General features: G+C 40.1%; 1 protein-coding gene across 1 annotated transcript in view; it reads right to left on the bottom strand.

Annotated features, from left to right (window-relative positions):
• COG5 (component of oligomeric golgi complex 5) overlaps positions 1 to 27,547 on the bottom strand; it is a 498,415-nt gene that overhangs the window by 47,534 nt on the left and 423,334 nt on the right. The window contains exons 16-18 of the mRNA XM_063448101.1: positions 7,126 to 7,188; positions 4,839 to 4,942; positions 3,623 to 3,860 (exon numbers count right to left, since the gene is read on the bottom strand). Of these exons, the coding sequence (XP_063304171.1) occupies positions 3,623 to 3,860; positions 4,839 to 4,942; positions 7,126 to 7,188 (405 nt within the window). The remainder of the gene's footprint in view (positions 1 to 3,622; positions 3,861 to 4,838; positions 4,943 to 7,125; positions 7,189 to 27,547) is intronic.

The raw sequence follows: 27,547 nt of genomic DNA, 5'->3' as shown, positions 1-27,547 counted from the left end.
CTGTCAGTGTGTGTCTGTCAGTGTCTGTGTGTGGGTCAGTGTTGCACTGGATGCAACTGGATAGTGGAGTACCTGGAGGTGCATGGAGGCACGCAACGCCACGTCACATTCCGACGTGACATCAACGTGCTTCACCTTCACAGGGTTTCAAGAAGTAGCGGGAGGATCTGATTTGACACAGTATGCGGCCGGTACCATTTGGGTATACCAGAGGCCAGACTCCAGAGTCGCATACTGGCAGCGGCAATGTGAGTGGAGTCTGCTTGTTGGCTAGAGGGGGGGTGCTGGGATTTAGTAGAGGGGAGGACTGGGATTTAGTATATGGGGGGAACTGGGATTTAGTATATGGGAGGGACTAGGATTTAGTAGAGGGGGGAGACTGGGATTCAGTATAGGGGGTGCTGTTTTGTTTTTTTAATACTGTAATTTTCAAGATAAACCTACGTTTCTATGAAAATTTAAGGGTTTTTTACCCCACATAAACTTAAACCTTGTTTATATGGCCCGTGCTAGACTTTGAGTTTGACATGCTTGACTTAGACTATTGTTTGTTCACAATAAATATTCCTTTTATTAAGTTCTGCCTTGTCTGGTATAGACTCACGTTACATGAAGAGGCCACTTTATGAGTGTTTTGAAATCGCATAGTCATTGTGCTAAATGTGAGTGGTGTTAAAATGCATTTTAATCATTATTTCCAGTTTAGTGAAGGCAAATAGCGAATTTTAACTCTTTCACCACCAGAACCAAGTTGCGCACACACTTGCGTTCGTGACAGGCGCCATCTTTCAGAGTTTGTAATTGCACCATTCATTGACAGTAAGATAGAGATGTAATGGTGCTAGTAGTGTCCATCTAATGAATATGCTTCCATACTAAGCAGGGCTTTTCTGAAATTTTATACCATTTCAAAATGCAAATGTGTACCTAAAATACATCTTAGGAGTTATTAGGCAAAAAAGAAGAGTTATTCAAGATCTTTAGTGTTATCCTGGATTATTACAAAACATATAATGGGAACCACACTAAAGTGAAGTTTTATGGCTGATAATGGCAAAGGATGTTTTTTTTCTTTAGTTCTCATCAGAAAGATGTTGCTGATACTTTTTAAGGCACAATGAGCAAGGGATCTACATTTTTCAAGACACAGGATGCTAAATACACTATTTAACAAACAAATTAAAAGTAAGGTAGAGATGGGAGAGCAGCTGGAGGTATACCGCTCTTATCTCTTTCTTATGGTTTTTATGTCATACTGGTAGATTCTTCTATCAATCCATATATTACAAGGATGATAAGAATTTTAATCTCTTTTTATGTGTATGGGTTTTTTCAAGCGCTCCACTATTGTATATAAGTTTTTTAAAACTTATTTTAGACTCTCTAAATTGGAATTGTTTGGTATGGCGGAGAGGGCATTCCCACAAGAGTGTTTTTGAGCTGCTATTCACTACTAACGTTGTTTAACTACTGATTCACTGTCACCCTGCCTCTAGAGGATCGGTTTGTTAGTCTCTTTGTACACAAACTCTCTGTGTAAATTGTATTAACTAGTTTAGCAAAATCTAAGCAGATCACAGTCACAGCAACACCTTGCACTACACTTTAGTGACTTATGAATTTAAATATTAATTGACCTGTTAATTGACCTGTTAATTAAATAATATATTTGTGGATATCAAATGGGAATATAGATGAGTAGAGACTTTTCCATTCTGTAATGCTTCCCATTCCTACTCACTATTTTTTTTCAAGTGAAATATTATAAATGAAAAAAATTAAGATAATTTTAATAGTATTTCCTGCGTCCTCTCCAGATCTGCCTCTCTTCATAGTTCCAATGGTTTGTACAAGTTATTCGCTAAACAATTACAATCATGCAATCAGTAGGTGATTCGAAGCAATAGGATATTCTTACTACAGCAAGAATAACCAGTGGAAAATTCAATTTCAAGGTGACTTTTCTCATGCAATTGTCTGTAGATTAAGTAAATGCAAACCACACTGGAATTAAACTATTCCTCTGAGAGTTAGAATAGCAACAACAAACTGAAAGGATCTAGCAGAAGTTGGATAAGCTTGGGCATTTATTTAACCCCTTAAGGACCAAACTTCTGGAATAAAAGGGAATCATGACATGTCACACGTCATGTGTCCTTAAGGGGTTAAACTGCAATAGTATATTTTATTTGTGCTTCTTGTGCATAGGTATGCATATTTGAATTTATTCTGGAGAAATACAAGTAGAAACACATAAAGCAGTATACACAAAACAACCAAGAATATGCTACATGCAGTGCATAACAAATAATGAATTATTAAAATGGGATATTAAATAACTTATGAATACTTTTTTATCGTCCAACAATTCCATTCTGATAAATGCTTTTGATTTTCTTAGACACAGTTTTACAATGACATTTGTGAAAATCATTATACAATTTATTCATATTTATGACTAAATATTTTACAGTAATATCTTGCCAGCTAAAATTAATTTTCTCTTTTATGAAATAAAGGACAGCCTATTAGAGTCTGGTATAGGATACCTAGTGTGTCCATTTTCTCTTCCACAATATTAACAATACCACTGATATCACTACTAACCTGGCATATCTACACAATACATGCATGTAGTACAAATACCAGCACACAGAGCATAAAACAAACAATACATATGTATCTGTTCCAGATTAGCTGCAGTCAGATAAACAAGATATTGAGCCAGGGAACGCTTTACCGTGTGAGCACTGAGAAAAATCATTACCACAGGCACTACTAGTCTTTTATCATCGTGAAGAAAAATAATAAAATTACCGGTAAATAAATAAAATAAGTGGAGCTTATTAAAGCGGCACAGTCATGGCCGCAGCAGTTGTTTTTTTAAACCCCACCTCCCGACACTATATCTAATTGCCCCCCGTCATCTCCAAATGCCCCTACGCCCCCACTTTACCTATTTTTTCATCTTTATTTTATACCCGGACCTAGGGCAGATGGAGTCCCTGTGGGATACGTCATCTGCCCACACTAGATAGTGCTATAAAATTCCTGTGCATGCCTAGTTTAACACTTGGGCATTCACTATTGTCCGAAATTCGGAGGGGAATTTCATCTATTTATTCATTCATTCGTCAGAAAGAAGAATGAATGAATAGAAATTTCAGATGTACAAACACTGAATATGTTGGTGTTTGTTTGTTCGTTTAGTTTATTACAAGGAGAGAACTACTGTCTCGCAGCTTCCTCCTTGTAATATGTAAAAATAGAAGCGGCAGGGAGCAGTGTCCTCCCTCACTCTATGGGGGTCAATATGACCCCCACATTAAAATAAGGGAGATTGAGATCTCCCGAATGCCCCTAATCGCTATGCTGTTAACAATCATAATGTCCAGGAAACTAACTATATATAAAAAAAATAATTTAAAAAATAAAAATAAATTTCACAAAATGGCTGGATCAATATGTTTTTGAATGTATAAGTGTTAATTGGCCAAAACATACTGTCCACATGTTCTTTATTATTACTAGGAACAGTTACTGTAACCAAATGACATCTGTATCTCACATAATAAACCATAATTTCATAAGACAAAAGAATCAAGATGTTCAACCCCATTACCTGTGCAAAGTCCGCAGCAAGTCTCATTTTTCCACCTTCACCGAGTGGTCTTAGCAAACTTGCATTACGCACAAAAATTTCTATTGCTCTCTGCGCGATTGCTTCAGTGTTGTCATATACAAAATCTAAACACTCAAAGTGTCGGAAATAGTCATTCATGACTCTTGCAATGAATCCTTGTAATTCTTTCATGTACAAAGAGCAAGGAACATCTGGTTTTCCAGAGTTGGACAGTTCTCTGGCGAAAATAAATAAAAAAAAAAGTAGAAAATGCATTTCATTTTAGCAGTTAGCTGTTATTTAACAATGTTCTTTAAGTACATTTTGATTATCTTTCAGTTATAATAAAATGAAAACTCTAGTGTATGATTAGGAACAAATATGTTACCCTTCACAGTATTGATTTGTAGTTATTGCCTATCAATAGTGATTTTCTTGGTATTGGTGTTGGTAAGGCAACCACCCTGTAGGTTTGCAGAGAATAGTACATTGATGGGATTTACTTATTTTTATTAGTATATTTTTTCACATTTTATATTTATCTCTAAACTAAATTCATTGGTATTAGAAATGTTTATAAATGGTCTCATGAACCTTGTAATACTGTCAAATTTGCAAAGAGGAGATGGTACAGCAGACTTTTAAACATTACATGGCACTGAATGGTCTTACCCAGTAGAGAGAATAATATTTATCCCATGGAATATTTATTTAACAGTAGCTGAATTGTTGGGTACAGTTTAGACACATAACCTGGGCAAACTCTAAAATGCTGGACTGGGAGCTTTAACAAACAGAGTAACACGGGGTGTCTAGAGTATAACATGCATTAATTGTACCCTAGAGGTCTATATTTATTTCACTTTCTGGTATACAGAGTTTATTCTTATGCCATAAACTCCTGTCCATTAGCAATTAGCCTGTAGGAGCAGGGCAAGGCCCTGTGCTACTGTAGGTAAGCTGCTAGAGTCTAATGAATGAGCGAATGTGGATAGGTGGGGGAACTTGGGAATTCTATTCCTTCAGCTTGTGATGGAAATCTGGCTTTGCCAGAAACCTAATATCACTGGGCTAAGACTCTGTCCTAGGGCTGGGCTGCCCATATGACTTCCTGTAGAGTGGCAGTCTAAGTGTACAGAGTGATGCTTAAAAAAAATAAAAAATCTGTCAATAAAAAAAAGTTGGCATTCAAACAGTAACAGTTACTGTAACTCACCCTGAAAAGTCTTCTTGATGCATAGTTATAATAATGGACTCAACAGAATCACCAACAGAATTAAGCAGAGGCTGTATGGCACTTCCCATGAGGTTATAAATGATCTGGCAAATTAAACAATTTACACAGAATATCTTTAGCAGTTTTAACTTTTCATTGTAATGTTCAGTAGAAATCCATGCTTCAATTACAGGTGTCAGTTTGTACACAGTTAACATTGCAACATTTATAGTGAATTATTAAAATATAGACAAAACCTAAAGGCACTCAGTGTGAATTTGTGAATTTTTATACATAAAAATGTAAATAAATAAAATAAAGCATACACTTTCCTCTATTCCAGCCCTGAGTCCAAGCTCTCCCCACAGCCCAATCCTCCTCCACTGACGTCACTCCCCTAGCTGGCGGTGGACTCACTGATGACAGACATAAAATATGCACAGAATTCACATGACACCAAAGAGTTGCTGTTCCCTCTCCGGTAGCAGAGAAGTTAAATTCTATATGTTCAGCTTTCCATTGTGAAATACAGCGCATATAGACTATATGCACCATGACCACTTCAAATCACTGAAGTGGTCATGGTGCTTGGAGAAAGCAATTTAAATAAAAAAACTGTATTAGGTCAAAAGTAAAATTTTTATTATGTATGATGGATTTTTTTTTTTTTACTAAAATTAATTTCAAATTTAAGTTCCAAATAACTAAACCGGAAAAATTATCTTTAAAAGTCATCTATGCTGCCAGTTCAGCTACTCTGGGCATAAGTTTAAAATTAACTTTCAAATTCTCACCCTAGTGAATAACCTGCAAGGGCGAAGCTATGCATAGAAATTGTTTTAAGCCCAAACCAACTACTGTAAGGTCACTCTCCCCTCACTGCAAGGGGATAACACAGAGCGAGGGGGCTGAGGCAGGGACCATGCCACCAATGGAGATCCGTCACCTGCATGGTCTGTATGCTGACAATTAATTTTTTTCAGGCTTGTTACTGATGCAGGCCGAGGTGGACTTACATTTCTGACAGCACAACTAAATGTATTTCTATGTGCAGTTTTTCATACTGCATGCTCCTTGAACCATGACCACTTCAAACCACTGAGGTGTTCATGGTACATAGAGTAAACCTTTAAATGCTTACATGGAGAGCTGTAGTTAAAATAAGCTAGGAGTCCACCATTTGGCTTTCCTGAAGTAAGAAAATATCTTTAATTATCTAATCCAATGTTGTCGTCTGATGACCTTAACATCTTCACATTTATTTTCTTCCCATCAAAATATTCTACAATAAAAAAAGCTTAAAAACCGGACACAGTTTACAAGAAAATACATTTCACGCACAAAATAGAGTTAACACAAATACATTATACACCTCTATGTCAAATGCTGGATTAAGCCACCCAACAATGCTTTTCTGTAATAACGTATCTTGCTGAATTCATTACACACATGGGTTCATCATGCACAATGAAATTACATAAACATTTTTGATAAACTTTTTTGATAAAATTTTTATAAACCATACATTTTTTGGCATTTGGACTATTAATCTTTTATTTTCTATTCATTTTTTTTACAGACAAGTTGTTCTGTAAATAATGAGCACATTATTTTGATTCTGTAAACTAACCCTTGGATTGCATCTAATCAAATCTAAAAAATGCATGCACATTATTGCAAAAATTCAGGTTGTTTTCACAGAAATCTCAATTTCCTGGGTCAATTTGATGCTTAGTGAAAAACACTGAGGGTACCATTTTTAGAGGAACACTCCAAACACCACAACCACCTATTGTAGCTGTTAAGGTGCAATAACTTTGCTCCTGAACACTAATGCGTTGCCTTCCTTATTTTATTGTAAATACTACTAGTGCATGATGTCAGACATTGTCCCACACTTATCCCTACAATGAACATACATTGCCTGTTCATGTCAAGCAAATCTGCCTTTTCTACAAGCAGGCATTGTGAACATGCACCTCTCAAATTAGGTTGCTACACTAACTAGTGCTGTGTTGTGATGGTGGCTGTGAGTGTAAGTTTTAAAATGTTGGAGATAATTAATAAGATGAAGTGGCTATCTTTCTTGAGGAATCCCTGAAGAAAAAAAAAAAGTAAACACTTCTGTCATTTTATTAAAAATTCATATTACCAATTATTAATTTAAGACAATGACAGCTATCTTTGGCACTAAAGCACATATGGATTACGTTCGGCTTATTGAGCACAATGGGTACTGTAATGCACCACAATCTCTGATCAGAACATCACATTGATTTTGTTTTACCTGTAGAGATGCAGAAATCGTTTGTTCAGCAGCTGCAGCAAGTGAACTCTGACTCGATAAAAGCTGAAAAGGAATGAACAAGATGAGTCTGTATGTAAAATCATTTTGATGGATACAGATTTCACAATGTATTTAAATGTTACTTCCAAGCATCATCTACAGTCTGCAGTAGTGATTATGATGCCAGATGTACCCTGGTACCAGTACCTGGTAATGGGGCAAATCATTGTGCAACAGTTTGCCCTCTTACTTGAGTTCCCGCTGAGTGCTGTGGGTTCTCCATTGGCCATTGATGACATCTCAAGTGGCCATTGATAACATGCAGTGGCTGAGGGCGTCAGCTGGCCACTCTCAGCCAATTAATGCAATTGTGAGCATAGGAATATACACAGAATTGACATGTGCCAGTCCGGAACCCTATTGACACTGTTAGGATTAAACTCCTTACTGTGCTGAGCTACAAAGCGATAGGCTGCACATACAGAGTCCAGTCACCATGACCAAATCACTGAGTAACCATTTGAATTATCAATAAGATACATACCATTTTTCTATATACATATATGTTGATTATAGTTTTCCCTCATTTTAGTAATTCTTATTCCCAGTATACAGGTAAAAGCCTCAAATAGTAAAGCATGGATACAAACACTATGGATGTACCTAACCTGATGAAGTATAGCATAGGAATTTGTTGGCGCTTTATAAATGGCAACAATAATAATAATAATAGTTACCATCTGAAAATAGATACCAGCCACATTAGAGAACAGTTACCATCAGTGTAGAGGTACCAGGCATGTTGAGTTTCATCATTACTTGTAATAACCTTGCAATATACACAGGTTGATTCACTAAAGTGAGAATTCAAAGTGAATTTCAAAAGTAAGGCCACACAGGGGTCAAGTCCTGGGGGGGAAAAAGTATGGGAACTCACCCAAGATTTTCACCACCCCGAGATGGGTACAATTATCTATTTTTGTTTTGCACGCCAAAAGAGAATTTAATGACATGCTTGCACTCCATATGCTGGTGTTCCCATAAGTGGGATACCAAAGAACAAAATTAAACAGGGCTGACATGTGTGTAAAGGGGTCTGTTTGTGGTTTACTATGTGTAGCTAGGGGCTGTAATGTGTGTGCACAGGTATAGGGGATGTAGAGATTGTGCATGTATTCACAGGGTCTGTACTGTGTGTGTATAGGGCCTGAAGCCTGTGTGCGTATGAATCTAAGGGCGTTAGTGTGTTTGTGTATTTGTAGAGGATGCATTGTGTGGAGCTCAATGAGCTCTATTGTGTATCTATGTATATAGAGGTTGTAATGTGTGTAATTCTGGCTGAATTGAGTATGTGTGTGGAGATGAAATGTGTTCTGTGTGTATGGCGGTGTGTACTTTGTGTGTGGAGGGAGTGCACTGTGTGTGGCAAAGTTTTCTGTCTGTTAGTGTGTACTGTGTTTGTAGTGGGGGTTTGCATAGTGTGTGTAATGGGGGTAAGGAGGGACTTTAGTATTTTTATGCAACATCTGGAAAGAAAATCCAATGACACTTTGATTCCAGGGACAATTTTCTCAGGAAATCACATATATTAAGTAACATTAATCAACTTTATATACACCTCAAATTAATTCTTTATGGAACATATTCACTCTTTGACATGCATGCTTAGTGACGCACAATTACATACTAATACCCAGTGAAACAAACATATACACATACACAGACTCACTCATAAAGATACACACATTGACCCATACACACACTTATTAACCCACACAGACAGACCCATACATGCAAACACACAGACAATGATCCATAGAGGTACACACTGACCTAAACAATGACTCATGCACACAAGCACTCATTGACACACACACAGACTGACCCATACATATACATACACACTGACTCACACAATACAGACACACATACTGACCAAAACATACACAAAGGGACCCTCGCAGACTGCACACTTATGCTGCTGTATAACACTGGAGGAAGTGAAATGCAATCACTTACTCCCAGCAGAGTGCCATCTCTGGGCATGGGGGAATAGTTTGATCTCCCTACAGGCCCATTGATGGATAGAAAGTCCTATCTGGGTGATGCTGTTCTGTCTACTTTTTCTTCAGTAGGAACAGTATTCCTGCTGGGAAAAAAAGTATGGGAATACCACATGGTCCTGCAGGCTCGAGACAGAGTAGCTGAAGTAAAAGCATAGCTTTTAGATAATTTAACAGTTTGGCTGTAATCAGGGCTGTCTTTAATTTTGATTGGACCCTGGGCCAGCATTTACTTGGGCCCCCCTGACGACATATAGATCCGCACAAATACACTACCTAACACACACACGCAGATACACACTGACCACATATAGATACACACAAGAAGGTACAGATACACACAGACTACATATAGATACACTGACACACACAGATACAAACACTGGCATACGTGCAGATACAAAGGTACACAAACCGACACACACACTGACACACAAGCAGATATATAGATACAAACACTGACACATACAGATAAACACACAAACACAGACGGACAACATACAGATACAGAGACACATTCTGACAGATGTACTGACACAGCCAGCCATACTGAAACACACATACACAGACATACTGAACCACACAGACACTGACGGACTCACACAGACATACTGGCACATATACACACATACAGATGGACATACTGAAACACACATACACTGACAGACATATTGACAAACACAGACATACAGAACCACACGGACACTGACAGACTCACACAGACATACAGACATTCTGGCACACATACACACAGACAGACATACTGAAACACACATACAGACATACTGACACACTGACAGACTCACTCACACACACACACACACACATACATACTGACAGACATACTGACACACTGACAGACTCACACACACACAGACATACTGACACACTGACAGACATATACACATACACTGACAGACATGCACACATACATACATACTGAACCACACAGACACTGACAGACTCACACACACACACACATACAGATACACTGACAGACATACTGGCACACTAACACATACACACATACATATATACTGATACACACACACACTCAGACACTCATGCAAAATTTGATAACCACCCTCCAGTTTCTTACCTTTTCCTGGAGGGTGGCTTCCCTGGGGTCCAGTGGGCTGGCTGGGGTGGCTGGGAGTTAAGCTCTCCCAGCCTGGCCCCCTGCGGAACAGCTTCTTCCTCAAATGACGCGCCAGTCGGCTGCCAAAAAGCAAGGGCCCGGTCGCACTGTTAAAGCGCCACAGCGCCCGACCGGGCCCCTGCTGACACAGGCCCACCGGGTGGCCCTAAGTGCATGGGCCACCCGATGGGCCCCCATAGTTTGCGGGCAGAGGGCAAACGGAGCAGCTGTCTTGGGCCCCCAGCTGGGACAGGGCCCGGGGCAGCTGCCCTGTTTGCCCCGCGTTAAAGACGGCCCTGGCTGTAATGACTTGCAGACTTCAGCCCCATCACAAAATAACATGTGACATTTTTACATTAAAAGGACACTGTAGACACCCAAACCACTTCAGCTGTGACCCTTTTGCACTTAGTGCTGCAACGTAAAACATGTTTACATTGCAGCTCTAAGTCTGCCCTCTGTGGCTGTCTATCAGACAGCCACTAGAGGGCTTCCGGAATTTAAACGGACTTTTGGTCCGTTATCCATTATCTGACAATGGATGTCCTCACGGACCTCCAGCGTCAGATTTTCCCCATAGGAAAGCATTGAATAATACTTTCCTATGGGGAGGTCTAATGCGCGCGCGCGCGGCCATTGCCACCCATGAGCATTAGGTCTCCCACGCTGGGTAACGTCGGCGGGGGAGGAGTGTGGGCGGAGCCTGACCCACCGCCGACGGACAAGTACCAATACTTTTTTCATTGCAATTGTACAGTTTATCCGACACTAGTATAATCACTCGGGCTATCATAAATCATATTTCTGCATTTTATTTGTTTTGTTATTTTTGCTGTGAACAACTAATAATTTAGCAATTATTCTTAATCACACAGCTGTCATTTTCTTCTTATTATACTTGAGTACTCTTACCCCCCCCCCCCTACATTACTAAGGGGTTACCCTCTCCTAGTGAATGTCATTTAAATTATATATTAAAGAAGAATGTAGACAGTGAATTCAATCAAGATTTGTAAGTGCAACCAATTGTACTATATTGTACTATATTAGACAGTACCGACCAGGCCATACTTACATAAACATCACTTGTCAAGACATTCTCAATGATTAGGACAATACCAAAATGAAATAGTGTTAAGTTAGTCTTTACAGCAGCTCGCTTAATCTATTAAAAGCTAGCTTTGACTTTGTAAACACAGAAGCTAGTGAAAAAAAGTAATAAGAAGACACTTAGATTACTAGCTCAGGATACACTTATCTATAAGACAAACTCCCTATTCTCCTAAAAATGTTCTCCGTTCTATTTTTCACTTTTACCCTTACTTGTCTAATTGCTAAAATCTCTCTGACTTCCTGCATACCTGTTCCTGCTGACACAATCTATATTGGACCCACTTTACTTCCCTCCCTTCTATTCATCCAATGCACATTCCTCATACATATCCACCCTTTCTCCACCAACTCCATCCAAAGCCAACAAATAAAAGCTCTCACCCAAAACATTTAACTCTTACTCCCACCCTGTCCTCTTTTTTATCCTTCTGCTACTGGCAGCTGGTGACAGCTGGTGATGTCCCTCCAAACCTTGGTCCTTCCTCCACTAACCCACCTTGTGCTAACACTAGAAACCACAATCTTACACTCAACCCATATTATTCTCCACCAAGTCTCACACCTAGTCAGACTTTCACCATTATAAATTCGTGAGCTTGTGCTCTTAATCTTGCTAAACAATCATACTTTTCCTCTCTCATAAGTTCATGCTTCCACAATCCCAGGCATTGTCCCTGCTCCACTTACACATGCTGTCGAACCTGTACTAAAAAATACATCACTAGATCCGTCTTCCATTTCCAACTATCGGGGCTCTCCTCCTCCTCCTCAAAGCTTCTGAAGCGACTTGGCTTGCTTTCTTAATTGCAACTCTCTCCTCGACCCTCTTCAATCTGGCTTCCACCCACTCCATTTCTACTGAGACCACTCTAATTAAGGAAACTAACAATCTAATTGTGGCTAAATCCAAAGGCCACTACTGTATACTAGTTATTCTTGACCTATCTGCTGCCTTTGACATTGTTGGTCATGTCTTTAAACTCTTCGATACGTCGGTCTCTGTGACACGATCCTTTCGCAATTCTCATCCTATTTCTACCAATGTTCATTCAGAGTCTCCTTTTCTAATGACACCACCTTCCCTCATCCTGTCTGGGTTGGAGTCCCCTTTTTCTCTTTACACTGTCTCTCTTGGCAAATGTATTAATTCCGTTGGATTCCACTACCATCTGTATGCTGATGACACCCAAATATATCTCTCCTCCCCTGATCTCTTCCCCATTTTCCCAGAATGCTTGCCTTTTTTCAATCTCTGACTGGATGTCCTCCTGCTCTTGGTAATTTGGAGAGTCTGTGTATGCCCTCCACTTGTACAGTCTTCGCCTGCTTGGTGTTAAGAGGCAGTTAAGAGGCGTCGGGTGAGTTGGGGCAATTCATTGTCGTCAATGCCTCTGATTTTTATGTTGGAGCGGCGTCTTGCCCATCCAGCCGGGCCTGTAGTGCGAGCACTGAAGGTGTAATAGACTCTCCTCCTTTGCTTGATGGCGTTGTGCCATAGCGGCGATGTCCTCTTCAGCAACCCTTACCCTGCCTGTGACCGTGGTCACTTTTTCCTGCAGAATCGCTATGTCTGAGCGGAACAGGGTGCGCAGGTTCTGTAGTATATTCAGGATGTCTCCTTTGATAGCCGGAGCTCTCAGATCGCCGAGTGATAGGCTCGAGATGGGGTCTGCAGCCTCTGGTATGGGATCCGGTGCATTCAGTGCTTCCTCCTCCGAGGATGAGTTTTGGGGATCCAGGGTCGCCGCCATTTTAGGTTTAGGCCTTGACAGGAAAAGATTGCAGATTTCCGGGATCTGTCCTTAGGGTGAGTTTTTTACTTTTTGTTTCTTTTTCCCATGTTGTCACCGAGTGTAGGGGCCAGAAAGTAGTCGGATTGTCGTGAAATGGATCTATTCATCTGCATTTATTGCCGTTATTACTCTGGAGCACTGCAGGCATGCAACTGCTCTCAGTGGGATCCAGGCCACGCCCCCAAACATTTGTATTTTAAAGGTGACTTTGCAGGAAGAGCTCCTAGCACTGCAATCATCATAATAAGCTGTAGTGGTTCAATGTAGTCTTAGTGATTCTCAATAATTACCTTCATACTAGTTCCTGCTTTTCATGACAAGGTAAACTATGACTAGCATACTGGCTTTACAAATGTATTAAATGTAAATTTATTGGGGTGGGGGAACAAGAAAATAGCACTTCTAGAAAAGTGTTAGTATCCAATTTAAAATAAAACTCTAATGATGCCCAGCCATTATTTATATCAATGCAATCTAGCTAAGAATTATTTTATAATGTAGCTTTAAACCAGGAGGAGAACTATGTAGAATACATACAAGATAACTTGGAACTGGCAGCAAAATGTGTTTGGTCTCTTGGGATCATCACCCAGTTTAGTAGTCTGGAATCTTGCCACAACCAAAATAATGACCGTAACTTGCTGTGACATGTAATCAATGCCATAGGCAAACCTAATTTGATACTGTCCAATGAGAACACAAAACCCGCAATATGAACAGAACATGTTTCAAAAGAATAATGATCCAGATATAATCATACACAGGAAGGTCAGAAAAGCAATTAGAAAGAATCGCAGCATGCGTTCCTTCAGAACTTAAAAGGAAGCTTTTGCCTGTTCACATATCTGTTGTGTAGATTTGCTTACAACCTCTCTGTAATGACATGTTAGCTAAAAGTTGTTTTAGACCCTAGAAGGGCCAAGTTGTTAAAGTTACCTGTATACACAACTTGGTATTACCTTTCCATCTATAATTGTGCTTTATTTAATGATAGGAAATATATAGCTTTGTCTTTAATGGACTTTAACATTTTGGGCCTTCCCCCTTGTCAATCAAATCCTCAGATAAATCAAAATTCTACGACAGCAAAATTAGACTGTGCAATGCCCTGGTTGACGTCAGGGGAGAGGCATGAAAGACAGTGCCTGACGAACCTTGCCTGTGCTATGTTAACAATGTATAGTGGGCATAGACGTATTAGCCGCAAGGCAAACAAGGCATTAGCCGCCCCCAAACGCCCAGGAAAAATGTCTTGTTAGCCTCGCGGCTAACTAAAAATCCGGTCGAGCGGGCGGCGTTGGCGAGGGAGCACGTTCCCCTGAGCTCTCTGCTCAGCTCCCTTGCGAGCCGCATAGTGATGCCGGGAGCCGGAATATGACGTCATATTCCGGCTCCCGGCATAACTCTATGGCGCGCGAGGGAGCTGAGCAGAGAGCTCACTAATCAGTGCTCACCAGCGCCGCCCGCCCAGCAGCCCCACTGGACCCCAGGGAAACGGAGAACCCCCCCAGCATTCCCAAAGTTAAGGAGGCTGGGAGGGTGAATTAAAAAAAAGAGAAAAGTGAGTGTGTTAATGTGAGTGTGTGTGTGTGTCTGTTAGTGAGTGTGGATATGTGTCTGTTAGTGTCTGTGTGTGTCTGTTAGTGAGTGAGTGTGTGTTAGTGAGTGTGTGTGTGTTAGTGTGTGTCTCTTAGTGTGTGGCTGTCTTTTAGTGTGTGTTTGTGTGTTAGTGTATGTGTTTTAATGTGTGATTGTGTGTGTCTGTTGGTGTGTGTGTGTCTGTTAGTGTGTGTGTCTGTTCAGGGATGTATTTACCACAAGGCAAACAAGGCATTTGCCTAGGGCGGCACTTTCAGGGGGGTGAGGGGCGCCAAAAAAGGCCACCTCAAGCTCCAAGACAAATGCCTTGCTTGACTTATGTTTTGGGCTGTCCACCTTACTGTGAGTGAGTGAGTGAGTGAGTGTAGCTGTCAGTGTGTGTCTGTGAGTGAGAATGAGTGTGTCTGTGAGTGTGTCAGTGTGTATATGTCATTTTATGTGTATCTGAGAGTGTGTGCCTGTCAGTGAGTGGGTGTGTCAGTGTGTGTCTGTCAGTGAAAGTGCATGTATCAATGAGGGCATGTGTCTGTCAGTCAAAAAAATTGCCTTGACACAAATGGGGTGGGGAGCAAATTTAGATTTTGGGGGTGCCAGAATTTAGTCGTGCCTAGAGCAGCACAATCCAAAATACACCACTGTGTCTGTTAGTGAGTGTGAGTGTGTGTCTGTTAGTGAGTGTGTCTATGTCAGAGAGTGTGTCTGTTAGGGAGTGTGTTACTATGCGTGTGTCTGTTAATGAGAGTGTATGCGTGTCTGCTAGTGACTGTATGTGTCTGTTAGTGAGTGTGTATGTCTGTCAGTGAATGGGTGTGTGTGTGTATTTAGAAGGTGGGGCAGGGGGGAAGGGTGGGGTGGCGTGCGCCTGAGTTTTGTCATGCCTAGGGCAGCACAAAACCAGGATACACCACTGATAGTGGGGCCACAGATTCAGACATATATTGCAAGATAAATAGTACATTTAGTACTACTAAACAGGTTGACATACTTTGGCAACTCTGTATAGATTTCATTCATACACTGCCACTTGTCCTTCAAATATTCAATCGCATTAAAATAAAATATAACAGAATCATATGTACCAATAAAGGATATTAAACACAGTTCTTAGATATGAAATGTGCAGATGTTCATATTCTGACAGCATTCATTTATACTTGGGATGTAACACAGAGAAGAACTTCATTGATCATAAGACTCATGTGGCTTAAATTCACTGACTTTAAATTGCATCTGCAGAATAATTACATTCTGCTCAGCACAACCTTAACATGCACTACTAAAAGCTGAATAATCTGATTTACATTTGGTGCAGACAGGGTCATGCCCTTCTCAACCATACACACTTTAGAATTCAGAAGTAGCAGGCAGCATTGCCAAACATACTTGTACTAGTACAACTCCACAACTATCAAAACTCACCCAAATAACGCTAATAGAGAGTTACTATCAGAAGCAGAAACGAAATGTACCGTAATTTAAGTTAATTTAGCTGTTCGTGACTAAGTAATACATGTATCCCAAAAGTCGCTATTTTGGGCACAAATCCCTCTTTTCTATCCCAATGTCCCCATTTTCTATGAGCTCTATATTGTTTGTGTGCCTGAGTGTATAACAGAGCTCCACAGCAATAATACTCACAGCAATGTGTCTTTAAACGGCAATGAATGTGTTTAGAGATCAGTCTGTGTAAACGTTGTTCTTGTTCTAAATTACATTTTAGTTGTATAATTTATTAGTAAGGCACCTAAAACATCTCAGAAGAGTCTACTATACAGTATATATAATGTAATGTATAATCTCTAATCCAATGTGGATCTGTGATATGACATGCTAAGGTCTCAAACTTTATCAGTAAAAACACTTTATAAGATAGGGGTTATTTTAACACAACAATGTAATATCACTGGTTTGCATGTTTTATTCATGCAGCTTAGTAATATTTATTTATATAGTTTTATTCCTATAAATATAGTATTTCAAACTATTTGTTTGACCTTTAAAATGTTTGCAAACTTAACTTTTAATGGTTATTATCCTAATGTTCACACACATTTATGTATAACTTGGGAGTGTCAGAAATAACGCAAGAAATGTAGAGTGCAAATCAGAACACAATTCTAATTTAATTTATTAAAACATTTCATTTTAAAATGTGCCCAGGATCTAGAAACATGACATTTACATTTCTCCCCCCCAAAAAATTAAATAAATCATTACACTATAATATTCATTCTCTGCCACATACTAGCATTTCTTCACCAAACAGTACATTGCAGTGTACGGAAAATGATTTGGAAACAATCAGGCTAAAGCAGTCAATAAGGAAAACAAAAAGTGAAAGGTTATAATTTGGTTTTCGATTAATCAATTCAGTAAAATTAATTGTTGAAACGAATAATCCTCAGAGTACAGATAGCTATGGCAGTGGCAGCCACATTGCAAATTGCTACTCCAGTGCTACAAAAAGCACATATTGTTAGTGAAAATTATAAAATAAAATGAAATAATCCATAACGACTAGACACTCATTCCGCTAAATAAATACAGAGCCTTTGTTACTCTGCGATTATTCTAGTTGGACATTAATGACTGTGAAATCGGGAATATGGAAAATTACTAGTGATATCTGGATTTGAGAGGAAGGTGCAGCACAGCAGCAGGGATTTAAAAGTGAGATGAGATTAAATTTCTTTGCTTGGTAGCCCCCAATTATAACTGTGTGATGGCATTTCAAGAAGTAACCATCCATTCCATATGTCATGAAGCCATTTGGCTCATTTGCTTGCATTCATTTATCTCCCATAGCACAGCACAAGCAGACAAAAAAAAAGAAATAGTGAAATCAATGCTGTCAAAAGTATATGCATATTATCTTTCTGCTCTTTCTTAGCCTCATGTTGAAGTTTTAACTGTCTCTTACCACTTATACTACAATAATTTACTTGTCCTTGTAAATTTTTAACTGTGTGTATGAATACAAAGGATGACAGCATCGACCCTTTACTGTGACACTCCGTCATAACAAAAGGAGTCCTATTAAGCTGACGGCCTACCTTGGGAATTTAATTAAGTGCTAGTGACTATGTTAAATTTGCTAGCTATTCATAAACTCTAAAATATCACACTATAACAATTCTGACTTGTTTCATTAACTATACAAACATTTCTATCCCACACAGCATGACCACATAAGAGTTTTATGAGTGCATGGGTATGTCACCACTTTCTCCACTGCTTCTCTCTTGAAATCAGAAGAAAACAAATTACAGCTATATGTGAAATTACAACTTAATGCAGATCTGTCCTATCACACAATGACAGACAGCTGATCTGAAGAAGCCGCCCAGGCGAAACGTGTCATCACGTCTTTGTGCATACGATGTCATCACGCCATAACGTGGTCATACGAAGCTCCGGTACCCGGAAGAACTCCTCACTGCCCCGAGTTTGACAGACTGTACAGCTGAGGGGTATAGACTTCAACAAGGGATAAAGACCTGTATCGCTCATATGTGATCTTTTAATTTATGTGGAAATAAAGCATATCTTCGTATCCAGTTGCCGTCCTGGTCATCTGCTATACTCCAGTCCTGAGTTTAGGACCCAAGCCAGACAAGTTAGAGCAGACTTTTACATTATTTCATTCATTCACTTTACTATTATAGGCTCTACAGTATTACACTATATATTTTCCCCTTTTTGTATTATGTTCCTACATATCCCTGGGAGAACATTATGATACTTCCAATTTTAGGAGACTACTAGTAAGTTTTTATTAGACTTACCACTGAGTGCACTTGCAAATTTGCACATTATCTTAAATTTATTGGTTTGACATTTTTAGCATCTTATTGTGCACTGACATTTTACACTGTGTTGCACTTTTTATGTATACACTGTACAGTATTTTAAAGGTACAGCGCACCTGTAACGGAGCTCCGTGCACTTCGACCGAGTACCCTCCGTGGATGGATGCTCCTAGCACTCTCAGAGGACTCCAAGCACTGCAGACGACACCACAACCACCGCAGGCTCCACAACCGCCGTAGCTTAACTGGAGCCGCGCCGTCTTCCTTCCACCCTGGATCGGCTTCTGTCCTCCAGGACCGTGTGGGGAAGACCTCTCCTCCAGGAGAGCGTAACAGGAACAAGCTCTTAAAAGAGCTAAGTGATTAAGCCCAGGGGAATATGCAGAGCATAGCAATCCCCAGGGTGATACAGCAATTCCCTCCAATAACGAGACAAGGCTACGTTTTGAAGGGTCAAGAAGAACTGAGGACTGGAACACCCAGCCTGCTTTTTATTAGGAAAGGGTACACACAGTATAGATGAAACCTTAAGGGACCAGAAAACAGGGAGGACAAAACCCTACCCTATTACCGTCTCTTAGGTAAGGGATGGTCACCTAGACTGGGTAGAAAGGGGGTAACCCTAGGGTAATGAAACAAAACAAAGAAAATAAATCCAAAGGTGGTCTAACTAAGAGAGAACCATGAGGACAATTACCCAGTCCAATTCCAATAGTAAATGTTAACAGGAAAGAAAATAATAAATAACTTTATTAAGGTATATAATACAATGTATACATAAATACCAATCTAAATAGATAGAGTCAGTTAAGAGGAATAACCCACCATCAAAAATAGAGATAGGTGGCTAAATAATAGCCTACTGTATATAATCCTTCTAAAAAGAAAAGAAAAATAATAATGACTCAATGATGCTTGGGCTAAGGGTATAGAAACACTCATATGGGTGGAGAGGCTAGGTGGAGAGTAGTGGGTAATGGAATGTATGGATCATAATCTCACATTCATATAGCCCCACATATAGTAAACTCCTCCACAAGTAGTCACCCTTAGTGTTCCAACCCTATACTCCTGGGAAACACCTTCAAGGGTGTTCCAATCCAGACTTATCTATAATAGAAAAATACACCAGACTTAAAATAAAATAAAAACTAATGGTAACCAGTCTAAATAGAGAGAGACAGAGAGGAAAGAGGAGAGGCCAGGCACGAAATGGAAGTGGCTAATTAATAGCCTACTAAGAGAGCTACCTTTCTAAAATAGAAAGGAGATTAACTAAATAGTGCTCTGGCTAAGGGTGTACAAGCAATAAGAGAGGAGGGGAGAAATAAAGGAGAGAGGTAAATGCATAAGCATATATAAACGTTTTAGGTAAGGTATCAAAAAACCAACCATATAATATAAACCTCTCCCCCCACTTATAGACTCCCAGCAAACAAACACTCTCTATGCTAAACCCTATACTCCTAAAGAAACACCTTCGAGGGTGTTCTAAACTCAGCTCAAACTAACATTAGAAAAGGTTCCAAGAGTTTGAATAAGTGTCAAATCATCTGTGCAGAGTGCTCACTTAAAATAAAATAAAAACTAATGGTAACCAGTCTAAATAGAGAGAGACAGAGAGGAAAGAGGAGAGGCCAGGCACGAAATGGAAGTGGCTAATTAATAGCCTACTAAGAGAGCTACCTTTCTAAAATAGAAAGGAGATTAACTAAATAGTGCTCTGGCTAAGGGTGTACAAGCAATAAGAGAGGAGGGGAGAAATAAAGGAGAGAGGTAAATGCATAAGCATATATAAACGTTTTAGGTAAGGTATCAAAAAACCAACCATATAATATAAACCTCTCCCCCCACTTGTAGACTCCCAGCAAACAAACACGCTCTATGCTAAACCCTATACTCCTAAGGAAACACCTTCAAGGGTGTTCTAATCTCAGCTCAAACTAACATTAGAAAAGGTTCCAAGAGTTTAAATAAGTGACAAATCATCTGTGCAGAGTGCTCAAATCGTGAGTGAAAAAGTGGCTAAAACCCGACGCGCGTTTCAGCGTGTTCCACACGCCGTCATCAAGGGTACACACAGGACACTCCCAGGGGGAGGATGAAATTGACCAATCACGTGCATGGTAACACCCCCACGTCTCCTCCCCTCAGATAACCACATAACATAATTAAAACGTACATTATTTTACCCAAGTTCTGGATGTACCCCAAAAACAGGGGGTACAGCTTTTAGTCTGGTATCCCCAGATAGCCCTTGTTCAGGGGAACAGTCTGTCCAAAAATTAGCCCATTCGGATGAATAGTTCGGGAGATACAGAGCTCCAAAGTTTTGACCGACCGCACAGACCAACTAGCCGAAAATAGTTCCATGAGTTTTGGCCTTGCGGTCGGTCTCCGTTCGCACGGTAAAAGATACGAAATTCTTGCCATCCATTCTCATCTCCGTGATCGCTAGAATCCCCACACTAAGTTAAGTATAACTACCGAACGGCCGGTCGTTCGGTAGTTTCCGTACGAAGTTCTGGATGTCTGGAGGTCTTAGCGGTATTCGCCTGTTTGCGCTTCCGATTTCAGTTCCATGCTTTCGCAGGCAAACACCGCTGTTCGTACGCAAGATGGCCGCGAACACGTGTAAGTCCCGAAATGGCGGCCATCTATTCGGTACACAAAGGATTCGTATGGAATCATGCGAACGGTTTTACTACCGAATCCCAACAAGGCATTTAAACATATTTTATGTGTCCATAGTCTCTGTCCAGCCCATTTAAAGAGCCACAGACAGCACAATGAAAATTCATTTAAGTCCAGATATAGTTTTAACGTGCAATATAGTCCAGGACCATAGTCGCAGGGGAGGAGGCAGGCAAGCAGGCCTCTCCAGGACAAAGTGGCGAAGGGCACTTCGTCACAGCACCTTTTTTCTTTTATTGTTAAGTTCTTATGGTGTATTTGGGCTATTTCACTGTAAAGGTGCAGCTTCACCTTTTTTAATACTTACAAATTTTATCACGTTATCTAATTATCAGCGCCTTTTTTGCTTGTATTTTTTTGTATAGACCTAGGATGTGGTGTTTTTTGGAGAGTTAGTAGGACTGTGTAGAGATGAATTTAAATGGTTTAGGGTGATTGGGGCTATGCACTAATGAGGTAAGTGAATGCAAAAAGAGTGATTTGCATAGGGTGATAAAGAGATATACATTGTTATTGAGGGTTTTGTATATGCAGGGCATTAGATATCATAGGAGGGATTCCTCCTGACTAGGGGCGAGTCAAAATAGAGGGGGAGTATCTGAGATAGTAGCCATGTGCATTGCGATGTGTTCATGGCCTTTGCAATGAGTGGTACCCCTAACCAAAGGGGATGCAGGGAGCGGGGGGAGAAATACCCTGCCTTGCTCCGGTCAGGCGAGTTAAGGTATCTGTCAAGGTTATTGAATTGCTAGAAAAGTTGTAACACGATAAAATAAAATGAGGTATAGTGGTTTCAAAACCCTCTGCAAGACCAGCATGTTAGGTGTCAGGACGGCTCTCTGCTGGAGCCTTGGGGTGAAGGGAATCACTGTAGCTGGATCCCAGGTGCTGGTTAATGCCGCTGAGGAGATTGTGTGAGTAGTCCCACTGTGGATCACTGTCAGGGATCGGGCAGCTCCCCACCTGTCTCTCACTGAGAGACTTGCGCCATTGTAGAGTGGCTCTGGTGAGGTTCTGATAAAAGGGCAGTTGAGAGTCCTCAAAAGTGAGTGGTGTTTTGCCTCTCAGTGCTGCCATGATGTGTCCCTTGTCTTGGGATGAGGTGCATCGTAGGATGACACTTCGCGTGCAGGATTAGCTGGGGACTTGAGTAAGGAGGGTAGACAGTGTACTCCATCCAGAACAATCTTCCTAGCCACAGCTGGGGGTAGGACACATGATAGTATTTGTGGCGATTACAGTATTCATCCCAGGTAGTGTGGTAGCTCTTCAGCTGTGATGGTGACAGGCATGCCTCTGATTTTAATGTGATTGCGTCAGCTTTTGTTTTCAATTGCAGACATCTGCACAGATAGCGCTTGTTGGTTTGATTAAAGCTGTTGTATAGTACCTTGCATGGTAGACATGCCGAGACGTATATATGTTATATTTTTCTCCGTAGCCCGGACTCTAGTTGTGATGTTTTGTATATCTGCTCTGATGGCAGCAGTGTCAGCAGCAGACATCTTGTGGATATCTTGAAGCAGGATCTGCAGGTCATGTTTAGTGGTTGGTGCAGAGATGTCTGTGGTGGCCATTTGGGTGGGTTGGTCAGTTTAGGAAGCTGTGGTTGCATGTGACCCCTGTTCTCCTGATGGAGTAGTGGAAATTGTACTATGAAGGCCCTCCGCGGGATCCATCTGGGTGGCACTTGCCTTTGCAGCATGGTTCCAACATCCCTGTTGTTGGCTGAGATCCTAGCCCCAGCCTTTTGGGAACGGCGCCCCATTGACGGCGTGTGCTCGGTCTGAGGCAGGGTAGGTCAGTTTGCTTGGTCGGGTTCCTCAGGATCGCTGAGTAGAGACTCCCAGCTAGCTAGGGCCGGAGTGTAGTAGGCCCCGGATTTGTTTGTTTGTTGTTTGTTTGTGTGTTTTTGCCGTGTGATAAAATGGCATTGGTTGATGCGGCATGGCTCCCTGTGACACATGCAAGTGGAGAGGATCGTGTTTGTCTCCCGTGGCAGGTACAGGTAAGCAAATTGTGCCGAGCCCACGCGGAGCTTCCAGGAATGGCATCTTGTCAGGCTCGTGGAAAGCTCTGTCCCCTCCTCTGCGAACAATTTATAGATTTGATCCTAAAGAGAAGCTGTTTTTTTGTTTTTGTTTTAGCTACATATGTATGTCATATACCATAAAAAAAAAGGCAATCAATGAAAAGAAAAGAGTTAATGAAAGGAAACGAGGCGGAAATGAAAAAACCCTATTTATAAAAATTTCAAACCCTTACATAGCCTTTTATCTTAAAAGATGCCAAAATGATACTGTGACATTGCTTAGCAACCAACTCTATGTAAGCACCAAAATACAGAAAAAAAGATTTTTATTTTATTAACGCAGCGAATAAATAAGGTAATGCAACAATAAGACTTAAGAAGACATATTTTCATTATATACCAATAAAAACATTTCAAGTGAAAAAAATGTGTACATTACCATACCGTATAGAACTATGACACATATCAAAAGGCAATTTGCTATTTTATTTTGTAATAAAAACAATAATAATAATTCAGTTTCAAATATTAATAAGAAGTATAAACTGTTGCTAACAAGAGAATTGGGTTTTATTCATAGTACATTTACTAAACTCATCCAGGAATCTGCATTAATATTTGTCTTTAAGGGTGCTCTCTACTTTACTTGTTCACCATATTCACATTTGTAGGTATATGGCAAAGTTTTTATTTGTCCTTATATTTTTGTTATACAGCTAACTCTGACCTACTTGAATTGGGTATAACAGAGAGGCCACACAATATTGGAAAATATAACTCAATTGCTGTAAGTGACTGGTATCGTAATACTCACTTAAACCATTATAAATTAACCATATTATTCAGGGGCAGAATAAGCCTAGTTTAGTGGTTTCCAACCTGTGGTACGTGCACCCCCAGGGTTAAACCCCCTCCCCAGTAATGATGGTTCTACCATTGGTGCAGCTGCACCACACAGGTTGGGAACCACAGGGTAAGCTGCACACATGTTGACCCATGCACTTAGAGCCACTCAATAGACACTTTAATAGTGCGACAGGGCCCCTTCTTATCTGCAGGGAGTGCTGGGAGTAAGTGATAGCTGGTCACTTCCTCCCAGCTGACCCAGACCCAGCCGAGGAAGGGGGGGGTGTACTAGGAGAGAAACAAGCCCCTTACTTCCAACAGCCCCAATCAACAGAAGCCACCCTCCTGCACCCAAAAGGAAGGACACTGGAGTAGCTAAAATTTTGACCATCTGTGTTTTTGTGTGTGCATCTGTATGCTTGTAGTGTTTGTATCTGTGTGTATCTTTATGTCTGTGTATGTGTGTGTGTGTGTGTGTGTCATTGTTTGTATCTGTATGTGTTTCAGTGTATCTGTGTGTCTGTATATGTGTTAGTGGTTGTATTTGTGTACCCGCACGTGTGTGTTGTGTATTAGTGTGTCTGTGAATCTGCATGTGCGTGTGTCAGTGTATATGCATATGTGTTTGTGAATCTGCATGTGAGTCAGTGTTTGTATCTGTATGTTTGTGAACCTGCATGTGTGTCAGTAAGTATGTATATCTGTAGGCCTGTATCTGTGTGTCTCACTGTTTGTATCTGTGTGTCAGTTTGTGTATCTGTATTTGTGTCAGTTTGTGCATCGGTATGTATGCCAGTGTTTGTATCTGTATGTCTGTACATCTACACGTGTGTCAGTGTTTGTTTCTGTATCAGCATGTGTATCTGTGTGTCAGTGTATCTTCACAGTATATAAATACACTCTTTGTACAGAGAGATCTAATGTTTAAACTTCTTTTATTCCTTTATATCCCATATTTCCTTGATATATGAATCTGTCTTCCATATGATGTGTGCATGTATATTAAAAAACAAACAAACAAAAAAAAAAAAACACAATACAGAAGTCATGCTAAACATTTGTTGCAATCTGGTGACCTCTATTCTAGTCTAAATAATGGAATTTTACTTCAAACACAAATTGCTTGTTTTCAACAGGTTATGAAGAAGGTCCCAATTTAAGGATTGAAATGCCAGGTTTGAACTTTACTAGAATAAAACCACAGCAAAGTCATGTCAAGTACTGTGAGTACATATATATTAATATCTACGCATCTCTCTCTCTCTCTCTCTCTCTATATATATATATATATATAAACAAAATGTTCAGAGTCTGGCACTCTACCTTTAAATAGAACAGCAGAAAAAAGCCTCGGTGCTGCACAGCGTAAATGTATATCCAAAAAGAGAGGAGAGCACTCCAGAGGACTTGTTAAAGCAATTTATTCCGTGAAGACAATCGTGAAGAAAATCGACGTTTCGACCCGCAGGTCTTTATCAAGATCATCTTTATCATCTTGATAAAGACCTGCGGGTCGAAACGTCGATTTTCTTCACGATTGTCTTCACGGAATAAATTGCTTTAACAAGTCCTCTGGAGTGCTCTCCTCTCTTTTTGGATATATATATATATATATACACACACACACACACATTTGTAAATATACATACATACACTAATGATGATGATGATGATGATCACAAAATTAAAACCACTGACAGGTGAAGTGAATAACATTGATTATTGATTATATGGTTACAATTGCACCTGTTAAGTTGTGGGGAATATTAGGCAGCAAGTGGGATGTATTAGACAACAATTTCATGAGTTCAAAGCAGGAAATATGGGCAAGCGAAAAGATCTAAATGACTTTGACAAGGGCAAATAGTGATGGTTAGACTTGTGGAGTGTTCCCGGTATGAAGTGGTGCAAGAAAGGACAGCATGTTAACATGTGTCAGGTCAGGGGCACCCAAGGCTCATTGATGCACTTGGGGAGTGAAGACAAGCCTATCTGGTCCAACTACACGAAAGAGCTACTTTAGCTTAAATAGCTGAAAATCTAATGCTAGCCATGATAGAAAGGTGTGAGAACAGTCTGGAGCTGTGTACCAGCTTACCGATCAGAGTGCCGCTGATAACCCCTGTTTACCACTGAAAGCGCCTTCAATGGGAAGGTGAGCATCAGAACTGGACCATGGTGCAATGGGAGAAGGCTGTCTGGTCTGATGAATCATGTTTTCTTTTAGATTAAGTGGATAGCCGGTGCGTGCGCATCGTTTAGCCGTCCCGAGTTATATAAAGTGACCCCTATTGCCCATAACAAAGATGGCGCCAACGTGTGTGTGATGTCATCGACGCACACACGTTTTGGGGTCAAAAGTCACGTACTAAACAATCACTACACAGAGAAGCATATTTAAACCCTGACAGCTTTTTCTTAGTGTCCTGTTGTGGTTTCCATTTGTTGGTTTCAGAGTGTGTTCCTGTTCATTGATATTTCTGGTATTTGACTTTGACTTGTATTTTACTTTCCCTACTTCTGGTAACCCTGACTTTTGGCTAGTATTTCGATTTTTGTCTCCTTCTGTATCCCCGACCTGGGCATGTTTATTTACCTTTCTTTTTAACGTTAAGTCCAGCCATTCTAAGGCCCGGTATACGTTGTTATTGAATTTCATAGTTCTGGGTATTGGGTCATACAGTAGTTGTGACAGGGTCCTGGCATTTATGTGGCTGTTACTTTTACACGTACCATAATAATGAATGAGGAGCACAACCATATAAATAAAATTTATTTTATCAAGGGAGCATATATGCTTGATAAAGGCATCCTTGCTGAAATGCTGGGGGGCTTTTATTTGATTTTTCTCCCTCTTTTCACTATTTCTGGAACTTCTTTTTTCTGGTATGTATTAATGGTTGGGTAGGTTTTTTCACGTATCTATCAGACTCTGTATCTGGAATGGTACTATTGTTTTTTCAATCATTTAGTATGTATATTTGGGATTGTGATACATCGTGTATATCTACTGTCATTTTATAGCTCTATTAATATACTTTTTGTGATACCTGTTATTTTGTACCCTATTAATTAGGTACATTTTATTTATATGGTTGTGCTCATTCATTATTGACTGTGTGTTTGGGGCTTTGGGAAATAAGGCTTTAGAGTCAGCACCCTAATCTTTGTTTTGTTTTTTTTTGCTCATTTTTCTTAATGCATTTGATTGAGTTTGCCTACATTTTCTGTACTAAAGTCATTTTTACACGTACCACCTGCCTAGAGATTGTTGTAGACAATGCACACTACTTCATGTTAATGGTGTTTCCTGATGGCAGTGGCCTTTTTCAACA

Source organism: Pelobates fuscus, chromosome 3 (assembly GCF_036172605.1).
Source record: "Pelobates fuscus isolate aPelFus1 chromosome 3, aPelFus1.pri, whole genome shotgun sequence".
NCBI lineage: Eukaryota > Metazoa > Chordata > Amphibia > Anura > Pelobatidae > Pelobates > Pelobates fuscus.
The sequence above is the reverse complement of the archived record's forward strand: the minus strand, read 5'-3'. Positions and strand labels throughout refer to the sequence as shown.